An 18,970-nucleotide genomic window follows, 5' to 3' on the forward strand; every position below is an offset into this window, starting at 1 on the left:
GCTATAAGCTGATTACGTCAGCTACAGTTTCAAAACACATAATTTTACAGCCCATGGCACAGAAATAGTTGAAAATTAATATGAAATATTAAAATACAGCTTCATGGTTAAAATCTTGAATTAAATTCTAAAGTGTTGAAAGAATTGTTCAGTATCTGAACCTTCCCCTGCAAACTGTTAGGCAGCTAAAATATGACAGAACCTAGAAAAAGGGAATGCATAATTTAATGCATAAACTTTGTATGAATTTAGCAAAAGGAAATTTGACACAATTAGAAAAAAGATCAAGTTCTTATAAGCTGTGACATTTAGAGGTATATACTTGAAATGAAAAATAATCTTATTTAATAAATAATTATTTATTCATGTGATTTGCAAATTCAAACTATGTTAATGAAAAGTATTTTTACAGCTAACATTCACCCATATTTGTTTTGGGGAAAAAAATCCTCTTTAGAGAAAATCTAAGGCTATTTATTGTAGTTTTCCGTGATCTTCATAAGAAAAAAAATAAAATCTAAATTGTGAATTGCAAAAATAATTAAAGAAATGAACAAAAATTTCAAGGAATATAAATAAGAAGTCTAAAAATGCACATGAAAATATCAAAGAAGACTTACTGAAAATAGGACAATTCTTATAGTAGTTCTCCTATTAAATTAAATAAGTCTTATAATATCTTCAGATAATCATTTGTAAGTGGAGTATGTGATTTTTTATTTTTTTTTTCCCAGTTATGGTATAGTAACCACACATAGGACACTCTAATCAGATCTTAATAATTTTTCTCAATACATGAAGAAACATTTCTTTGGCATAGATTTAAATGTTAATCATAATTAATCAAAATGTACTGAATACAAACTCTTATTCTCTTATTTTCCTTAGCTGTTTTGAATGAAATTATAGTTCTGGTTTAGTACAATTTTGAGATTTTAGTTTCAAATGTATATCTGAAATGCTTTCCAATTATAAAAAAAATTTGCAGTTCACTATACAGAATTTCCATAATTTGTATCTAAAAATATGTGAAATCATCAGCTTTCATTATTAGCCTTGAAACTGATTTCTTCATTTTAATGCATATTAAAGCCCTAAAAATTGCATGCTATTTATAATAAATAACGTAGAAAGTTCAACTGAAAAAAAGTGCTGCATGCTTGAACTTTTTGTATAGGAAAAAGAATTCAAACAGAAAATGCTAGGTCAGTGAACATAAGATAATTAAATTTTGTCACATCATCCCTATGACAGTTTCTTTTTTTGTCACATGACATTGAGCTAGAAGGAATTGTCATGTCTCATTGATATATATTGGCATTCAAAACAATTTTCAATCATCACATGCACACCAGATGGAGTCAGAAATTTTCTGCAACATAGAATTCCTCATAAGTGCAGCAAGGGTTGGATACGTACTTAAGTAGTCTAAAACCCCTCCATTTCATTAAGATTAAATGCCAGCTGAGAGTTTGTTACACATGTGAGTGAAGGATGGCTTGTAACTGACTGTAAGAAATCAATTAGTTGAGTCTGCATGAGGCAATAAAAATATGTTCTCTTATGATATCATTGATTATATCACTGTCACTTCCTGATGTGATTAGTCATTTAGAAAAATTATTTCTATAACCTGCAATCAAAAGAACTGGTGGTTAACCTTCCTAAAAGTGTAATAATTCACAATAATAATTAGGCATTAGGAAGGAACATATGACTTCATTTAGAAGAGGAATATGTGATTTCTACTAGGCTTAGCAAATAGCCTATTTTCAATTTTCATCATAAAATTATTTTAGGCATACTGCCAAGTAACTTGCCACAAGCTGAGCTGTTATTGTAGAGACTTTACAAGTATAAAATAATGTCTTCAAATTTGCTTCAACTTTTCTATCTTGGTGCAACCAGTTGTCAGACAGTTTTGAAGGGGTCTTTCAACAGTTCTATAAATCAGGGAGATGTTTCAGTTCTAGAAAATTGTTGACTAGAACTTTCATTCAGTGGTAAAAACTGTTGTAACTCTAATGATACCACCATAAAAGAGAATAATTTTTGAACCCTAGTTATACGCAAACAGGAAAATTGGCTTTACAATCAGGAGCTTGGTTTTCCTGAGAATTTCTTATTTTAAATGAAAAGTGACCAAGGTTTTGTGGCTTTCTTTTTGTTTACCTATTCTTTGTTAAATATGTAACCAAAAGTTTATCATACTGTTAGGGGAATTTGAGATTTTTCTGTACTTCTATAAAATAAGTTCAAAGAAACAAGTAATTTTGGGACTCACCCCCACTGATATGTATGGAGGTTTCTTCCTAAAATATAAATTTATTTATAAATGCATTTCATACTTACTCAATCTTTGCATTCTAAAATCTAGGCGATACAGCTGGTTCTTGTGGTGATCCAGGTATCCCAGGTCATGGGTCTCGAGAAGAAAACAATTTTAAAATTAAAAGCACAATACATTTCAGCTGTGATATTGGATATATCCTCTATGGCTCAGAAGAAAGGACATGTCTGGCAAATGGAAGTTGGACAGGACAACAACCTGAGTGCAAAGGTAAATCAAAGAAGATCTACTTTATCTTTAAACTGTATTTTAATATTGTTAATCAGAATACCAATTTCACATTTCCAGTTTTGTGTTGTAATTGTATGCAGTTGATTTTGGACTGAAAATTAACTTTTTCGAATAAATTGTTAAACTATAGCAGTGGCTTAGCATCTGGTGACAAATTTGAAACCAGTTTCTGGTACCCGTGAAACTGCAAATGTTTAAGTTTTGAAGGGAAAAAAAAAAAGATAAGCCTTTAGAACTCTTTCTATTTTTCTGAAATTTTTTTTTCACTTAAAAACCTCACCATTACCTACCCTGAATCACAGCCATCATACACCTGAATTTCTGACAAAAGCGCTCAGTTTTAGGAAATTTTCAGTGTCAGGATTTCATTAGATACATCTATATATAATGGATTGACTTAAAATTTAATTTACTATACTGTTGATATTATTTTTCAACAGAAAATGCTGAAAAAAATAATTCTTAAAATTTCAAGGTAGAATTATCATAAAAGAAAGTTCTAACAGGATATTTATGGAGAATAATTGGTCACCTAAATTATCTTGCTTCAAAATAGGAGATAATTCCCAACTCTCTTGCCAATAAAAGCTTCCTGAAAAGCAAAAAACCATTTGAGAATCTATGCTCTTATTTTCCACTTTATCACTGTTGACTGTTATTATCACTATGACTGGATGATGTAGTGCTTTGAATGAGGAAAAATACTCTGGTGATGCTAGAAATGCACACATACTACGGTTTCAAATTAGAGCTACAATGATTATTGCAGATCAGCTTTTTTCTTTTAAGTGGGAATTTGTTTTTGCAGCTAAATTAGCTTTTCACTAATGCAGATTGTAAAGCCAAATTTGAAGGTTAAGTTTCCTTCCATACAAAGTGTTAACATGCACACAGCTATTTACTGTACACTGTGCTTTATCAGTAGATGGTAAAACTTACATTTTTTTCAGACAACAGCATGTTTTTTTCCATAATACTGCTGGCAACAGGATTGTTCCTAGACATTCCTATTTCAAAAATCATCTTTACTACATTTTGAAAAGTACTTAACATTTTTCTTTATAGCTGTGCAGTGTGGTAATCCAGGAACAACTGCTAATGGAAAAGTACTTCGTATTGATGGTACTACATTCTCTAATTCAGTAATTTATTCGTGTGTGGAAGGATACATACTTTCTGGATCATCTGTAAGACAATGCACTGCCAATGGAACATGGTCTGGATCCTTGCCAAACTGCACAAGTAAGGCACATTTCTAATGAAGAATCTTTGCTTTTCCTCTCCTCTGAAAGACAATAAAATATAGAAGTTGCATGCCGACCAATTAAGTTTTCAGCTTTTTCTTGCACTATTTCCTACATAATTTTGTATGTGGAATACTTTTAAAAAATATAGTGCTATGCAAATATGAAGAATATGTTTTTTTCAAGGCAGGCACAATATAGTAAAATTTATAGCCTGACGTTACAGTTTCAGCAGTTGCATGGTTATATGATGTACCTGCTTTAATTTTTTCCTACTATATATTTTTAATCTTGTTTATGTTTTGTGGTATGTCATATTCAGACATTTTTATTTTAATTGCTCTACTTCATCTTGAAAACTTAGTAGTGTAATATTCTGGTCTTCCAGAGGGTAGAAAATAAAAACCTTCTCATGAACACTTCAGGATTATTTTGTAGTGACTCCAAGGTCAAAACTGGTGTCCTGGTTTCATGTATCATCTTCTGTTTGACCTCATGATTAACCTTAAACTTGCTTTGGCTACTCAACTAACAGAAGCTATTTCAGCATTTCTCAGATTCATAATAAGCATTTTGCAACACTTTATTTTCAAGCCCGTCTGTTCCTGTTTTATTACATGTCCTAGTTCAACTTTTAGTAACAATTATGAAAATTTTACATTTATGTGACACATGAGACTGCCTATAATTTTGAAGTATAGCAAACTGTTGTTTAAATTTTGAACACACTTATAGCAACCCAGAGGGAGGACAAAATTTAGATGATAAAACTTTTTGTGTTGTTTTTAAATCTCACTTTACTGGTAAGCATGTGAACAACTACTTTTGCAGTCATGAAACCTGGGAGAGAGCCAATGTTTTTGTTCATTTGTTATTTCCCAAAATACAATGAGAACTGGATTAATTGTACCAAAGATAAGAGTGTTTTGTGATGTCAACTGCAACTGTATTTTTTGTTGTATTTTAGAATAGCATTTTACTGAAATTCATGCCAGAAAGTCTTCTCAAAACCCACTGCTCAGGTAGAAACATGAGATTTTTGCTTAAAGACTAGAAAAATGTCTTAATAGAGGAAGTATTCTAATAAAAAAAATGCAAGGAGATTCAGAATATGCCCATTTTTCTTAGTCCAGATGTTATAAAAATTTGAAGCCAGTCCATTCTTATTACAGCTGCTTCTTGCATATCATTGAAAATGCTGTGGTTTAGAGCTAATACCATAAGAAGAGAACAGTCTTGTTCAATGGTACACTGCCCAGGGCTCCCAGCATCTAAAGAAGTATAATCTTATATAATCTGCCCCTTGTACAACATGTCATGCAGACCTTGCCCATAGCATAAGTTTCAATTTTTCAAGTTAGTATGGGATTTTCTTAGAAAGAAACAACAATATAATTTCTACAGTCAAACAGAACCTATGCTCTCATGAGACCTTTTTGTTGCACTGCTAAGTAAAAAGCAAGAACATATAGTCAGCAAAGCGCAATCACGGACGGAGGGCTGCAGCACCTCTGCTGCCATGAGCTGTCTGAGGCTGTGTCCTGGCCAAGAGGTCTGAAGGCCATGCTGGATATATAGCTTGGTGCAGCACAGGCCTGGGGCTTCTCTGGTTAACTGTTTTGTGGTTCATTGTCTCATCAATGTACAGCTGTCTTCTGGTCAGGATCACTACAACAATTTAAGCTGCTTTTTGCCCACCACAGTGACGTAAGTGGAGATGGTCCAACTGAAATGAAACAAAGATTAGAGGAAAAAATGATAAAGGCATTAGCTTTATGTCTTAATTCATTGAAAACAATAGTATACCTGTAAAAATATTGAGAATGATTTTGGCCAAATTTGCACATTGGGGTAGTAAACAGAATATAGCACATAAAGGAAGGTAGAACATGCAAAGAATTTAAATACTCTTGTGTAACTAAGAGAAATGGTTCTGTCTTCCAGCTCTATATTATTTGAAAAGTGACCAAGAAAAATCTATGACTTTTAAAAAATGTATGACTTTTCTGTTTTTGAATGCATTAAAATTACTATGTTACTAGGTAAACCAAAATAGTCTGGTCTCCATTTTTTTATCAGTATACCAGCTACCTTTAAACTAACCCAGATAACCCTGTAATATGTTTTCTAGTCTCTTCTGTATCCACAGATAGTGATTAAGTGGGACATTTTAACATCTGATATGTGTCGCAAAATTAGAAACTGCTCACTCAGACTGTTAAAAACTGTAGAGCAAGGTGTACATACTATATGTACCTTGGATTTTTGGTTATTAGATCAAGGGACCTGGCCAAAATACTACTGTCTTAGTTTTGAGGGGAAGAACCAACATGTTTACCCACAAACAGGGGAGGGGATTCCTCCACAATAATCACGTCACTCTTTATCAAATTTAAGAAAAGGAACTTTAATCAGAAAATGGATATAAGAAGGATAACTGTTCTTAACTGCAACACCACAAAAAACCGAAACACAACAACCCCCAAACCAGCAGGTTTCCTCCTGGAGAAAAGTTATACTTATGGGCAATATCTGTGTCACAACCCGACAAGCTGCAGGGTGAGCTCCCAGTCCCTCTCCAGCGAGACAGACGAGCGGTGAGCACTCAGATGAATTCTGTCTCTCCCTCTGTGTCCCTTGTCCCAAACAAAGAAGGGAAGCTGGAAAACGGAGAACCGCAGCGTGTCCCAGAAAGCAGCCGCAACCTCTCTCTCCCGAGTCGCTGCTGCACGCAGGGCGGGCTGGTCACGACACTGCAGGTGGTGGTGAGACTGGAACGGAGACCGGGACCCCAGTGCTGAAACCAGGAGCAACAGCAGTGGCAGGGGGAAAAAAAACTGGCTTACTCCACGGTAGCAGCAAGGAGCAGCAGCAACGGCCTCTCTCCCACCGCAGCACACACACCGCCAGAGCCGTGTGTAGTCCCCAAGAACAAAAGAGACAGTCCAAGCCCATTTCCCACCACATCTTTCCCCAGTCTCCCTCACCCAAAATGATCAAGAAGGAATTGGTAGTAGTTAACTCCTTCTTTTGTTAGCTAATGGCATGGGGGGTTACTGGCAGGGAGAGAATTTACATCAAAACTACAACACCTACAAATATATAGCCATAGATTTTTGTGATATTGGAGAGCAGGATACAGAGAAAGTACCATTCACATCGGTCATGACTTGGCATAGACTTAGAAGCAGACAGAATGTGCTTTTTACCAGGAAACTGCCTCCCACAGTTTTTCATAAGCAACAGCAATAACCATAGGGGAACTGATAAGTTTATTATAAACTGTAAAACACATGGGATGCTGTATTTTGTATGAACTAGATTTTTTCCACTTTTTTTTTTTTTCTGAACAGTACCACTTTTTATTGTTACCACTACTTTTCTCAAGATTTCTTACTCTGAAATCTGTTCCAGAATTTGATAGATCTGATTGACCAGATCTCAGGGAATCTTACCAGTTTTAACAGTATTCTCAGATTACAGTAGTATGAAACTCTTTATTAACTCTTTAGGAATATTTTCTTTCATTAGGGGATTATATTGTCTTCTGACACTAGAAGTTCTAAGAGGTTTTACAGCCACTCCCACTCATTAAAATACTATAGACCTAGTTTTTACATAAGCCATAATCCATGTTTGAGGGTTACCTGAATATTCCCATCTGTTTATGTACATAGAAACCATGTCAGCATTTATGAAGTGAGACAATTTTGCAGACATATCTTAAATTTTCCAGATTGTCTTTCCTTTCAGAATGGAAAAATAAACTAAATAATAGATATCTGCTTTTTAATAATTAAACTGATCTGATAGGAAAATTTTAGGGTGTCAAAATGTGGCAGTCTCATATGGACTGCTTCTTGCCATTCTTTTTTTTTTTTCATTTTGCAATCTTGAGATTTTGTCAATGAAAATTGTACAGTCCTTTGCTTCTACCATTTAACAAAATTCTTTATATTCTCCAAATATAACTGTTATACAGCTCTACATATTTTTGGCAGCTAGTTAAGATGACAAATGTCTATGTTATCTTGGTGGAGAAAAGATTTATGATCCTTTTTCCTTCTCCTTTTTCTACCCAATAAATGCCTAGTTTTGTCCTATGTTTCCCCCTCACATACAGATTAATCACATATAGATTTTAAAATATGTTTCTCAACTATTTACTTGCAGTTATCAGTTGTGGAGATCCAGGAGTCCCCGCCAATGGCATGAGATATGGTGATGATTATGTTGTTGGACAAAATGTTACTTACATGTGCCAACCTGGATATACAATGGAAGCAAATAGCTCCTTAATTCGCACTTGTACTAGCAATGGCACATGGAGTGGAGTAATCCCAACATGCAAAGGTACAACACCTATCTTGCCTGTCAACTCTTCTTTTGCATTTGCATACACTGTTTACTGTAAATTGTTAATTTAGTGTATATTTCCACAGAAATGGAAACTTACTTTTAGTTTCAGTTAAAAATGATTTTAAGAAGAGGGGAACAGCCATAGTGGTCCTATTGACCAAGAATCTGTCTATCTCTAAGAGTGGCTGTAAATGAACAGCTAGAAGGTTATAAGACAGAACAAATATTTGTGATATAGTCTCTCATTCTCAAATTCTTAAGGTGTACAGAGCACCTAACTGCGAGCAGGAGATCTAATTATGATTTGATTCAAACAGGATCATACAAAGAACGAGTTAGACTGTCAATTTTGACTTTGAGTTTTTGAGTCCTTTTGGTTCGGGGTCTTACATATTTAAGGTTTATGTAAATACTAAATAATAGTGATATAAAGAATCTATGGTGTTTTCAGGATTTCATTCTACTCTACATTAGTATGTATGAGTACACTAGTAATAGTGTAATTAAAAGTAATATATAATATGCAGTTATGTGTTTGAAATGTATAACAATTAGTTCTTATTGTCAGAATGAAGTGCCAGGGTCCTTTGGTACTATTTAGTTAAAATAATTTGAAAATGAACTGGGCAGAAAAAAATGGATGTCTAGTTGTCACTGTGCCATTGAAAGAGAAGATATATATAATTCTCTGCTATGCCTAGTTGAAAAAAGGATGCATGATCATCTGCAACAAAATATTCAAATATTCAAGCATTGCCTTTTTTTTGCAAACCTGCATTTGTAGTTCTTAAACTGAGAAATGTTGCTGTAGTTATTTATGCCTAACTCTGACCCTGGCTTATTGCTGGGTGTTGTTTTGTTTTCCTTTTCTCATCCCAAAATTCTAGTGTTGTACCTACTTTTATGCTACTTCTTCACTCTCCTTTCCCAATTATTCATTGGTATTTCCTTCTTTATTAACTGTCTCAGAAGTTAAAATATACAGATCCCTATAAAAGGACTATTCATGAAGCTCTCGGTGAATAAGGAGAGTTCTGCTGCTTGGAGTACTTATGGATTTATTTTAATTAAAACATCATAAAAGTGTGGCAAAAGCTATCATGTCCTTTTCTGGGACAAAATCAGAACCTCAAATATTTAGTTTCAGTTTACTGGGCAGCAAAGTATTGTTTAGTAACAGTACTACTTTTATCCAGCATTCTCAAATAGCTATGAATAGTCCTTCAGAGTAATTTTTACTCTTCAATGAGATTGTCTCATTTTTTACTCTTCAATAAGATTGTCTCATTGAAGAGTATAATAAGAATGCAGAAATGGTACATAGTGAATGTACTGCAGGTCATAGTCAAATACACATTACTCCTAAACTAGTGCCTCTGACTTCTTTTGAGCCTGCAAGATGACAGCTGTCTAAACATAAGTTTAAAGGTTATGGGTACAGTATTTAACTTCCTCCATTCACTTTTAGTCACTACATTTTCTCATTTACTCCAACTGGCTCCACTAGATTAAATTGCATTGGGTTTACTTGCTTTCCTTCTTCTTTTCTAGCACAGGTTCTCCAAACTTTTGTCTATTTTATCTTTTTTGTCTATCTCATCTTTTTTGTCTATCTCATTCATTTTAGTAACTCACTTTCTTTAACTTAATTTCTTTAATACCTTTTTTGTTTTAGCTTGTAATTAAGTTATCTTTTACTACACCATTATCCAGTGAGTATCACTTTTATATCCGTCACAACAGTTGTGTCTCTTTATTTCTACAGTCCTCTTCCCTACAACGGAGTAGAAGATGTTTTCTATTTTTTTTCCTGTGAGACCTTGAAATTAGAAACTATATTTAAATATTTCTTGTTTGCCTTCTTAGAGGTAGCAACACTAACAGTTTCAAGGGGTTGCAAATCTTTACATTTTCTCCCTCTAGCTAGAAGCTAGATGTTTTTGGTGAGGACCTACTCACAAAACAATTACTAAGTAAATTGTGGTAATTAGAATCAGACTTTCAAGTAATATTTTGGAAAACTTGTCCTGGAGTTTCATCCCTGAGCATTAATATCTAGCAAATGCCAAATCTGCTTAACAGGAAGAAAGCATTTGATTATTGCCACACCAATAGAAGATAATTGTACTCTATGTTATCTTGACAACCAAACAAAACAATTTTGTACTATACTCCCAGACATATCTTAAAGGTTTACCTATCATAATTTCCATACTGATTTTTAGATAGTCTTCCTATTTGGTTTGATGCAGCATCTTGGTTTATTTAAGATACTTCAATCATCCACTGTCTTCTAAGTGGAGGGAACCAGAAGTATTGACTTCAGGAAATGTGGCAAGAATACAGTGAGGAAGATAGCATGTCCTGACTGTATTGTCCTCTAAAAAAGGTGAAATTAGCCCATATGGTTCTTCTAGTAACTGTGTACACCAGGGATATTTACAGCAGCTGGGCCTAATTATTTTGAATATTATTGCAGCTGTTACCTGCTCAACTCCTCCGCAGATCTCTAATGGAAGGTTGGAAGGAACAAACTTGGACTGGGGATTTAGCATTAGCTATGTCTGCTCTCCGGGATATGAACTCTCTTTTCCTGCTGTTTTGACTTGTGTTGGGAATGGAACATGGAGTGGTGAAGTACCTCAGTGCTTGCGTATGTATTTAATTTATAGTCCTGTATTTTGCTGTTCTACTATAGTATTTTTTAAAAATTTTCACTTACTTTTTCCCTTTAGTTCCCTCTCACACTGGCTCAATTAATTTCAAACCTGAGACAATTACAATTCTTCCAAAAGTTCCTAAAATTCCTAAATTTTTCCATAATTTGAATGTAAATAGATTAGATTGAGGAAATTACAGGAATATCTCTAAAACCTATGTGTGCACATAGGAGTCCTCAGACACAAATGCAAAAAAAAAAAATTACTAGCAATGCATACATGATCTAAGGCAACCCAAGATTAAGAGATGCAGTCTTGTTTTCAGATCCAATACCTATACGATAGAATAGTTTTTATTATAATTTCTTTTATTTCCTCATTTCTCATCCTAAACTTTCTATGATGTCACAGAGAATTGTTCTGCCTATGATGTTGACTAGGCCCCAGGGTGATTCTGTGATATATTTTATGCAGTAAATTTTGTTGATGTGGCAGTTCAAACATTGATGGATTTTTATATTGCTACAAATTTCATTACAATAGCAAATTCCACTCATTATTTAAAAAATCTTTTTAAAGTAATTGTGATTCTTCGAAGAGATATTCAGTTAATTGCACTGAAGAAGGAGATACTGTCGTTATTTGTAGAAAGCTATAGCAGCCTTTCATGGTCCTGAGAAGGGAGTCTAACTGGAAAAGGATAATATTCATGGCTTTACAGTTTCTGAAATTTAACTCAAACTTGCCAAGTTTCTGAGCTTGCCAGGTAACTTGCTAAATTTTGCAAAATACACTTCTCTATTCTTTTACTATTTTTTTTTTCATTTTTCATCTCTCCCTTTAAAAATGTTCTTTATTTTGGATATATCATATAGATATTTCCTTTTTTTTTTTTCCAATTATAGTTTCATATAAGTGACAACAGTTTTTTAGTGCCATTGAAACTGTATGTGCCACAGGTGGGGCATGATGCAATTTTTGTAATTAAAAAAAGAAAACACCATTTGTTGCTTAAGTCCTCTATGTGGAACTCTGCTTTAGAATCCACTATATTATGAACAACAGAGACTGTTAAAAATAATTTTCATCATTTGGTCTTGATTGAAATATAGTGTTCTTCATTTTTGGATATAAGAAACTATTTGTCATTTGTAAGGTTAGAATGCTCAAAACTACCATATACTCTGAAGGAGCAGGCTCCACCTTTAAACTTTTTAAAAGGTTTATTTAGCACTGAATGCAGCTTCCTGGGACTTAAAGGTTATTTCATGCAGAGATTACATTAACTGAATGTTCTTGATGTGCAATGGTTACCCATTGGCTTGCAAGAGAAAACAATTGGCAGCCAGTACTTGTCAAAGAGCTTAAGCTAGCTGCCATCTGGCAGAAATGAGAGAGTGCTGGTGAAAGTCATTCTCAATGAGCAATCTTTAAGCAGTTCTTGACATCAGAAATTCAGTTCCCAGCTTGGCTCCATAGATCCTGTAGCTGAAGATATGCAAGGTCTAGTTATAACATGGAATAATTATTCAGAATGGAATATGGTCATATCCCTGGTTGAGTATTTGTCATCTATGACCCAGTAAAATCGTTTGTTTAATTAGTCATACAGTAATTTCAGTAAAGCAGTGCTGATTTTATGAGCTTGGCAATACATGGCAGAAATGTAGGCCTATGCCAGAAAATTCCTAACTACAGATATAATTTAGAATCATAAAACTATCACAGGATCATACAATATAATTAGTTGGAAGGGACCCACTAAGATCATCGAAGTGCAGCTCCTGACCCTGCACAGAACAACCCCAAGAATCTCACCGTGTACCATGTCCAAATTTTTCTTGAACTCTGACAGATTCAGTGCCATGACCATATCCCAGGGATCTTGTTGACCCTGAGATTAGCTCAGTTGGTTAGCGCATGGTGCTAATAATGCCAAGGTCATGGGTTCAATCTCTGTAACAGTTATTCACTTAAGAGCTGGACTTGCTGGTCCCAGCAACAGAATAGTCTGTGAAGTTTCAGTGCCAGACCATCCTCTGGGTGAAGAACCTTTTCTTGGTATACAACCTAAACCTCCCTTACACATCTTCATGCCATTCCCTTGTGGTCTTTGCATCCTGCCATGTCTTACCAGAGAGAAGAGATCAGTGCCGGCCCCTACGCTTCCCTTAGTGAAGAGGCTGTAGACCACACTTTGGTGTTACCACAGCCTCTTCCCCTCTAAATAAGTCACGTGACCTCAGCCACTCTTTGTATGGCTTCCCCTCTGGTGAATGACCCTTCACCATCTTCCTGGCACTCTCTAATTGCTTAATATCCTTCTTATATGGTGTTGACATCCTGGCTGTTCTATAGTACACTCCCATGACAATATCTGCCTTGTTTGTATGTCCCTTAATACTTACTCAAAGGCACTTAACATGCCATAGTGTCCTGGATTTGGCCAGGATAGGGTTCATTTTTTGCAGTAGCTGGGGAAAGGTGGGGTGTGGCTAAGGCCCAGATGTTTTTCCTACACTGCTTCACATAATTGCCTGTCGTGAGAACTCTTCCTGGGAAAGGGACACTTGCTTCAGAGAACTGCAGGGCTTCTGGTCATGAAAACTGCATGTCTGGTTGAGTTAGGCTCTGTGGTGAGCATTTTGCATGTAAATCACCCTCTTCCGTACACTTTTTAAATTAATATTGTTGCTGTTACTGTTAATTTTCTCATTGCTGTTTTGAGCAAATTGTGCTTGTCTCAACTTGTGATCTTTTCCTCTTATGCCTCCAGTTCGCAACTCCATCCTGCCACAGTGGGAAGGGAAAAGATAACACTGGGGTGGGGGTGTGTGGGGAGGGAGCAAAAGAGAGCAGCCCTGTGGTTTTGGAGAGTCTTGATGGGGGCACTGAACTAGGGAGTGCCATTCTAAAACCAAAACACATAACCAATTGCAAGCTCTGCCACCCTGTGTTAGGTTGAGCTGGCAAAATGCCAACTGCCCAACACCGAGAGAGTGAGAGAGAGAGAGAATCCATCCCCCCCACCAAGGGAAAAGGAGAGAGAAAAAAAAACAAACAGAAGAGGGAAAAAACCACAAAACAAACCAAAACCCAAAATGCCAAGTTTCTTAATTTTATACCAAAGAGAGACAATTAAAAACAGAATATGATGTAGCACATATATATACAAATGTGAAAAAATCAATAACAACCACCAAGTCACCCACCCACACAACACAGACCTCTACCACCTCAGCCCACAAAAACACCCCAACAGACTCCCCCCAAAGGACACCTGCCAAGAGAGGAGAAGATCAACAACAACAAAAAAGTGTACTTCCCAAACCAAATAGCTGTGAAGTGGTGACTAGGCCTAACAATTTCAGCAACGGTTGCCGTGAAGGGGAAAAAGAGAGCTGGGCACCTCCTAAACCTTCTTGTATACTTGATTTGATGTCAAAATGATATGAAATCTCTCTTTGGTTGCTTAAGTCAGGTGATGCTTGTCCCCTCTAATCTGCGTAGCATTTCAGGGCCTACTAAACTGAGTCCTGGCTAAAACTAAAGCCAAAACTACCAGACACTCCTGCCCCCACCATAATCCTCTGCCTCACCTGCCGAGCTTATCCCTCTGAATAGTATATAAACCTTGATCCTGGCACACCAGCCACAGGACTCATCCCACCAGGTTTTGCTTATGCCAAGAATATTGTATTTCTGGGACTGAGTCAAGGCTTCTAGCTCCTCTTGTTGTTCCTTATACTGCATGTGTTGGTGTAGAAATATTACAAATATTGTTCATTTTCCATCATGTCTTAGGTCTCCTACTTCTGCCTGGTGGTGAGAGGGTAGGGGATCTTTTGCTTTTAGTGTCATGGATGTCTGGTATATCCATCTCAGGGGTAATAGAATATGAGAACACCAGTCAATCTTCTTGTCTGATGCTCATCATCCTGAACACCTCCTTACCTCCTTATGAGCTCTGTTACCATTCTGAGCAGCTCGTCTGCCTGGGCACATCTTCCACAGGTGTGGTCACTGCTGCCATAAGACACTAACAGGAAATGTGCCATTAATTATTTAAATTTCTTTTAAGAATGAAACTAGCTTCACAGTCTCAGTGTCAGATTCCATGGTCCTGCTCTGTTAAAGGCTTTCAGAGTCCGTAGGAAAATATTTTCATTGAGAGTGGGAGCACTTATAGCGCTCTCAGTTTGCTGCAACTTTATTTTGTTCTGTTGTCCTGTGTTCCAATATCAGAGGAAAACTGCTGTGTTTTACTAGGATGCCTGGTTTCCATGATTACCTATCTACAAGGCAAATATTCAGTAGTTATTCAATGACTAGGTAAAACTGACTGACAACCAAGTGTTAGAGTTTACCTAGTTTTAGAAGAAACTAATAAATTTACCAAACCTCCACTTTTGAATATGAAAATTGTTTTTCTCTTGAAAGTTGCTATGTGGCAGACTAAAGATTGGATATCTAGTCTCTCTGAATTCCTATTAATGTTTCCATATTTGATTTGTGTTTAATAAAATAAATATAAAATTGGGGCTAATTGCTTGACTGTTTTATGATTTTTAATAAATGACACATTCCATTTCTATCATATCTTTTTTCACAGCAAAGTTTTGTGGGGACCCTGGAGTACCAGCTCAAGGGAAAAGAGAAGGCAAAAGCTTCATCTATCAGTCAGAAGTCTCTTTCAGCTGCAATCCTCCTTTTATTTTGGTTGGCTCCAGCACCAGAATTTGTCAAGCAGATGGCACGTGGAGTGGGTCCTCTCCTCGGTGTATAGGTATAGTTCTACCCATATATTGAATTTTTCTTTTAAATGTTCATTATTCCTTTTTCAGATAAGTCAATCTATGAGTTTTTTATTATTTTGAGTTATCCTTGTGTTTTTCTATACCCTCTAAGAAACAAGTCGCTTTATTTTTGTCTTTGTGATTGTTTTATTGCATGTTGTTGAACAAGGTTAATTTTGTGATACATTAATGTATTTAATTAAAATACTGCGATTTGTTTTGTCCTTAACTTATTGTAATTTGTTTTAAGAACCTACTCGCACAGCATGTGAAAATCCAGGAGTCCCAAGGCATGGGTCACAAAACAACACATTTGGCTATCAGGTAGAGTATACAATTTTTTTATTAACTTCCATATTAAAATATTTTTATACTACCTCAAAGTCTAAAAGCTTCTGGTTAGACATTCAGGAACTTCTAATGTAAAACCTGTTTGCTGCAGTGTTGCTGAGTTTCCTTATTTCTAGCTTTTGGATTACACTGATTTTGTGACTCAATTAGCAATGTCCTACATGAAAAACTGTTGATAAAGTTCTGCTTAATTTTGCCTTGAAGGCTTTCGGTATCTCCTGCCAATATATAAGTGCTCTCTAAAATTTATCTATTAGGCTTTTACTCCTTAAAAATGGTATTCTGCATACCAAACTGCTAGTCGAGATGTACTCTAAAAAGCAAGATTTTTTTCCCTGAGGGCAATTCTGTTGATATATTTGGAACTACAAATAAATTATAGAGTCACAGAGGCTGTTGGGCACTTCTGGAGAACTCCTAATCCAACCCCATTTCTCAAAGCAGGGTCAGCTAGAACAGGTTTATCAGGGCTGTGTCCAGGTGGTTCTGAATATTTCCAGAGATGGAGAGTCAGCTGTGTCTCTGGGCAACCTATTCTGAGTTGATCAGTCCCAGAGTGAAAAAGAACACTTTTTTTGTTAATTTTAAAGAGCATTGCCTGTGTTTCGGTTTGTACTTTTTTCATCTTGTCCTCTCACTGGGCACCATTGAAGAAAAGTCTGTCTCTGTTGCCTGCCCTGCCCCCAGATTTTTTTGCAGGCTTGATAACCCCAGCTCTATCAGCTACTGCTTGTATTCCAGATGCTCTAGTCCCTTATTCACCTTTGTAGCCCATCTCTAGACTCAATATAGTATTGTCCATGTCTCTTGCACTGGTGAGCCCAGCACTAGACCCAGCACTCATTTATGTCTCACCAGGGCTGAGCAGAGGGAAAGAAGCACTTCCCTGGACCTTTTGTCAGTGCTTTGCCTGATGCATCCCAGGAGGCTGTTTGCCACGTTTTCTACAAGGCTGTTGTGGCAAATGGTCTTTGCACATGTTTCTGTTAGAAAAAAAAACGTGAAATTGAAAATTATTTTGAGCTTCTGATTTTCTGGTTCAAACAAAACAGTGATTTCATGAGATGTTTTCATGAGTGAATGGTTTACAGATGCAAAAATGCACTCTATAATTTGCTAGTAGTCTTGCAAACAAAGAGAGGGCCTAATCTATCCTGCTAAATCTATGTTTAGTGTCAGGGTGGAAAGTCCAGACATAGGAAGAGGACTGGACAGAAGAGTACACTAGCAGCTCCACAGTTATATGAAGTGCCTGTCTAGTAGCAGAAGAATAAAAAGTAGAGATTGCCAGAAACACAATAAAGGTTGAGAGAAATTTTAACAAATTTACAAAATGTAATTAGTTCCTAAAGGCAAAGATTGTAGATAAAGACTTTTAAAAGTTTCATGGCTAAAAATTTCTTTAGTTTATCCTTTTGGTGGCCATTATGCAGTACTACTCCTGCTTAGTGATTGTTGTACCAGTAGTTGGGTTTTCAGATTGTACTAGATCACAATCTTATGTAAGTGAAAATAAAATTGTCTCAGTTTTCTCTAGGGACTCACTGAAGTGCTGTTTCACGCCAAGATAGAATATGCAGGGATAGTCTAAGGTTAACTTCCTTTGGTTACAAAAGTACTATGATACAGGGCAACTCTTTATCCAACTATCTAATAAATAAATCATTGTAATGACCATTTTCTATGCTTTTATTTTCACAGTTTCTCTTGCATATTAATGAGCTTTCTCTCATTGAAGAACCTAATGCAGCCTTTCTCATTTGTGGTGTAGCTGTAGTTGTGAGTAATAACATCACTCATAGCTAGCATGAAATTGTCAAAATATCAGGCAAAATGTCAATTCACAAATCATGTCTAAAAGAAGTGTAGCTCCAGACAGAATTTACAACCTGGTAAATTTAGAAAAAAATATTGTAAGTAGTTGTATGGTTAGTGCCTAGCATATTTAAGCTGTATGAGCTATAGTCTCCTTACCTGGTCAGCAACTTTTCTTCACACTCATATAGTGAATTTCATTTTATGTAGGACCTAAGTGTGCAATTTTTGGTCATTCTAAATATGATTGCTCATTTAATACAGAACAGGGTAGAAGTATAATTCATATAGAAACAACTGAGCTTAACTTTTTATTAGTGGAAACATCAGTGAAAATTATTGGTACTAGACAAGATTTTGTAGATTCTGAAAAGAAATATTGCATTATTGTATATTCTATTATGTTATGATTCATTTAAACAAAAATATTATAAATGAATTTATATTATGCTATAATTAACTTCCTGCATTAACAGGATAATAATGACTTTTGCTTTTATCCATAGCAGAAAGTTAAAGAATAATTCTAAATTATTCCAAAATACTGAAGATAAGATGACTTTGATTTTCATTTGTCTGATATATCTGATTATCTACCATTCAAAACAATCAACCAAAGCAGCTTATGCAAAATAAACAAAATGTTTTGCAATTGGCAAACGCATAACAAGGAGTTGTTGTTGCTAAATATATATGATATTTTTCTACCCAACACAGAGTAAGGGGTTTTTGTGGTTTGGGGTTTTGTTGTTGTTGTTTTGGTTTGGTTTTTTTCTCTTTTTTATTTGTTGGAATTCTCTTAAATATTTCATATTTAACATAATATTGATAGGGTCAATTAACTGATTTAATTGTCAAGGTTTAAATATATTTCTCTGTCTCATAAGAAAAAAATTTAATCGAGCTGTCATCTAACAGTAGAATTCATGGCTTCATGTGTGGAGTCCTGTTTTAAGTGCTTTTCAACAAATAGCAGTACCTCTTCTTTTATCTGACAAAATCACTGATTGACACTTGCTTTCCACAGTAGTGATGTCAAGTTATGAACTTCCGTAGCACTCTTGGTTTTTTTCGTTTTTTTCCCCTACTCTTCATTATCTCTTTTCTTATCTCATTGATTGCATTGAAAGTTCAGGCAAACACAACATAATTCCAGGCTTGACT

At 35.5% G+C, this 18,970-nt stretch overlaps 1 protein-coding gene across 1 annotated transcript in view; it reads left to right on the forward strand.

Annotated features, from left to right (window-relative positions):
* The window catches only part of CSMD3 (CUB and Sushi multiple domains 3), a 602,810-nt gene that overhangs the window by 550,887 nt on the left and 32,953 nt on the right, over positions 1-18,970 (forward strand). The window contains exons 58-63 of the mRNA XM_071553967.1: positions 2,378-2,560; positions 3,647-3,823; positions 7,999-8,178; positions 10,664-10,837; positions 15,457-15,630; positions 15,891-15,964. Of these exons, the coding sequence (XP_071410068.1) occupies positions 2,378-2,560; positions 3,647-3,823; positions 7,999-8,178; positions 10,664-10,837; positions 15,457-15,630; positions 15,891-15,964 (962 nt within the window). The remainder of the gene's footprint in view (positions 1-2,377; positions 2,561-3,646; positions 3,824-7,998; positions 8,179-10,663; positions 10,838-15,456; positions 15,631-15,890; positions 15,965-18,970) is intronic.

The sequence above is a fragment of the Pithys albifrons genome, chromosome 4 (genome assembly GCF_047495875.1).
Source record: "Pithys albifrons albifrons isolate INPA30051 chromosome 4, PitAlb_v1, whole genome shotgun sequence".
NCBI lineage: Eukaryota > Metazoa > Chordata > Aves > Passeriformes > Thamnophilidae > Pithys > Pithys albifrons.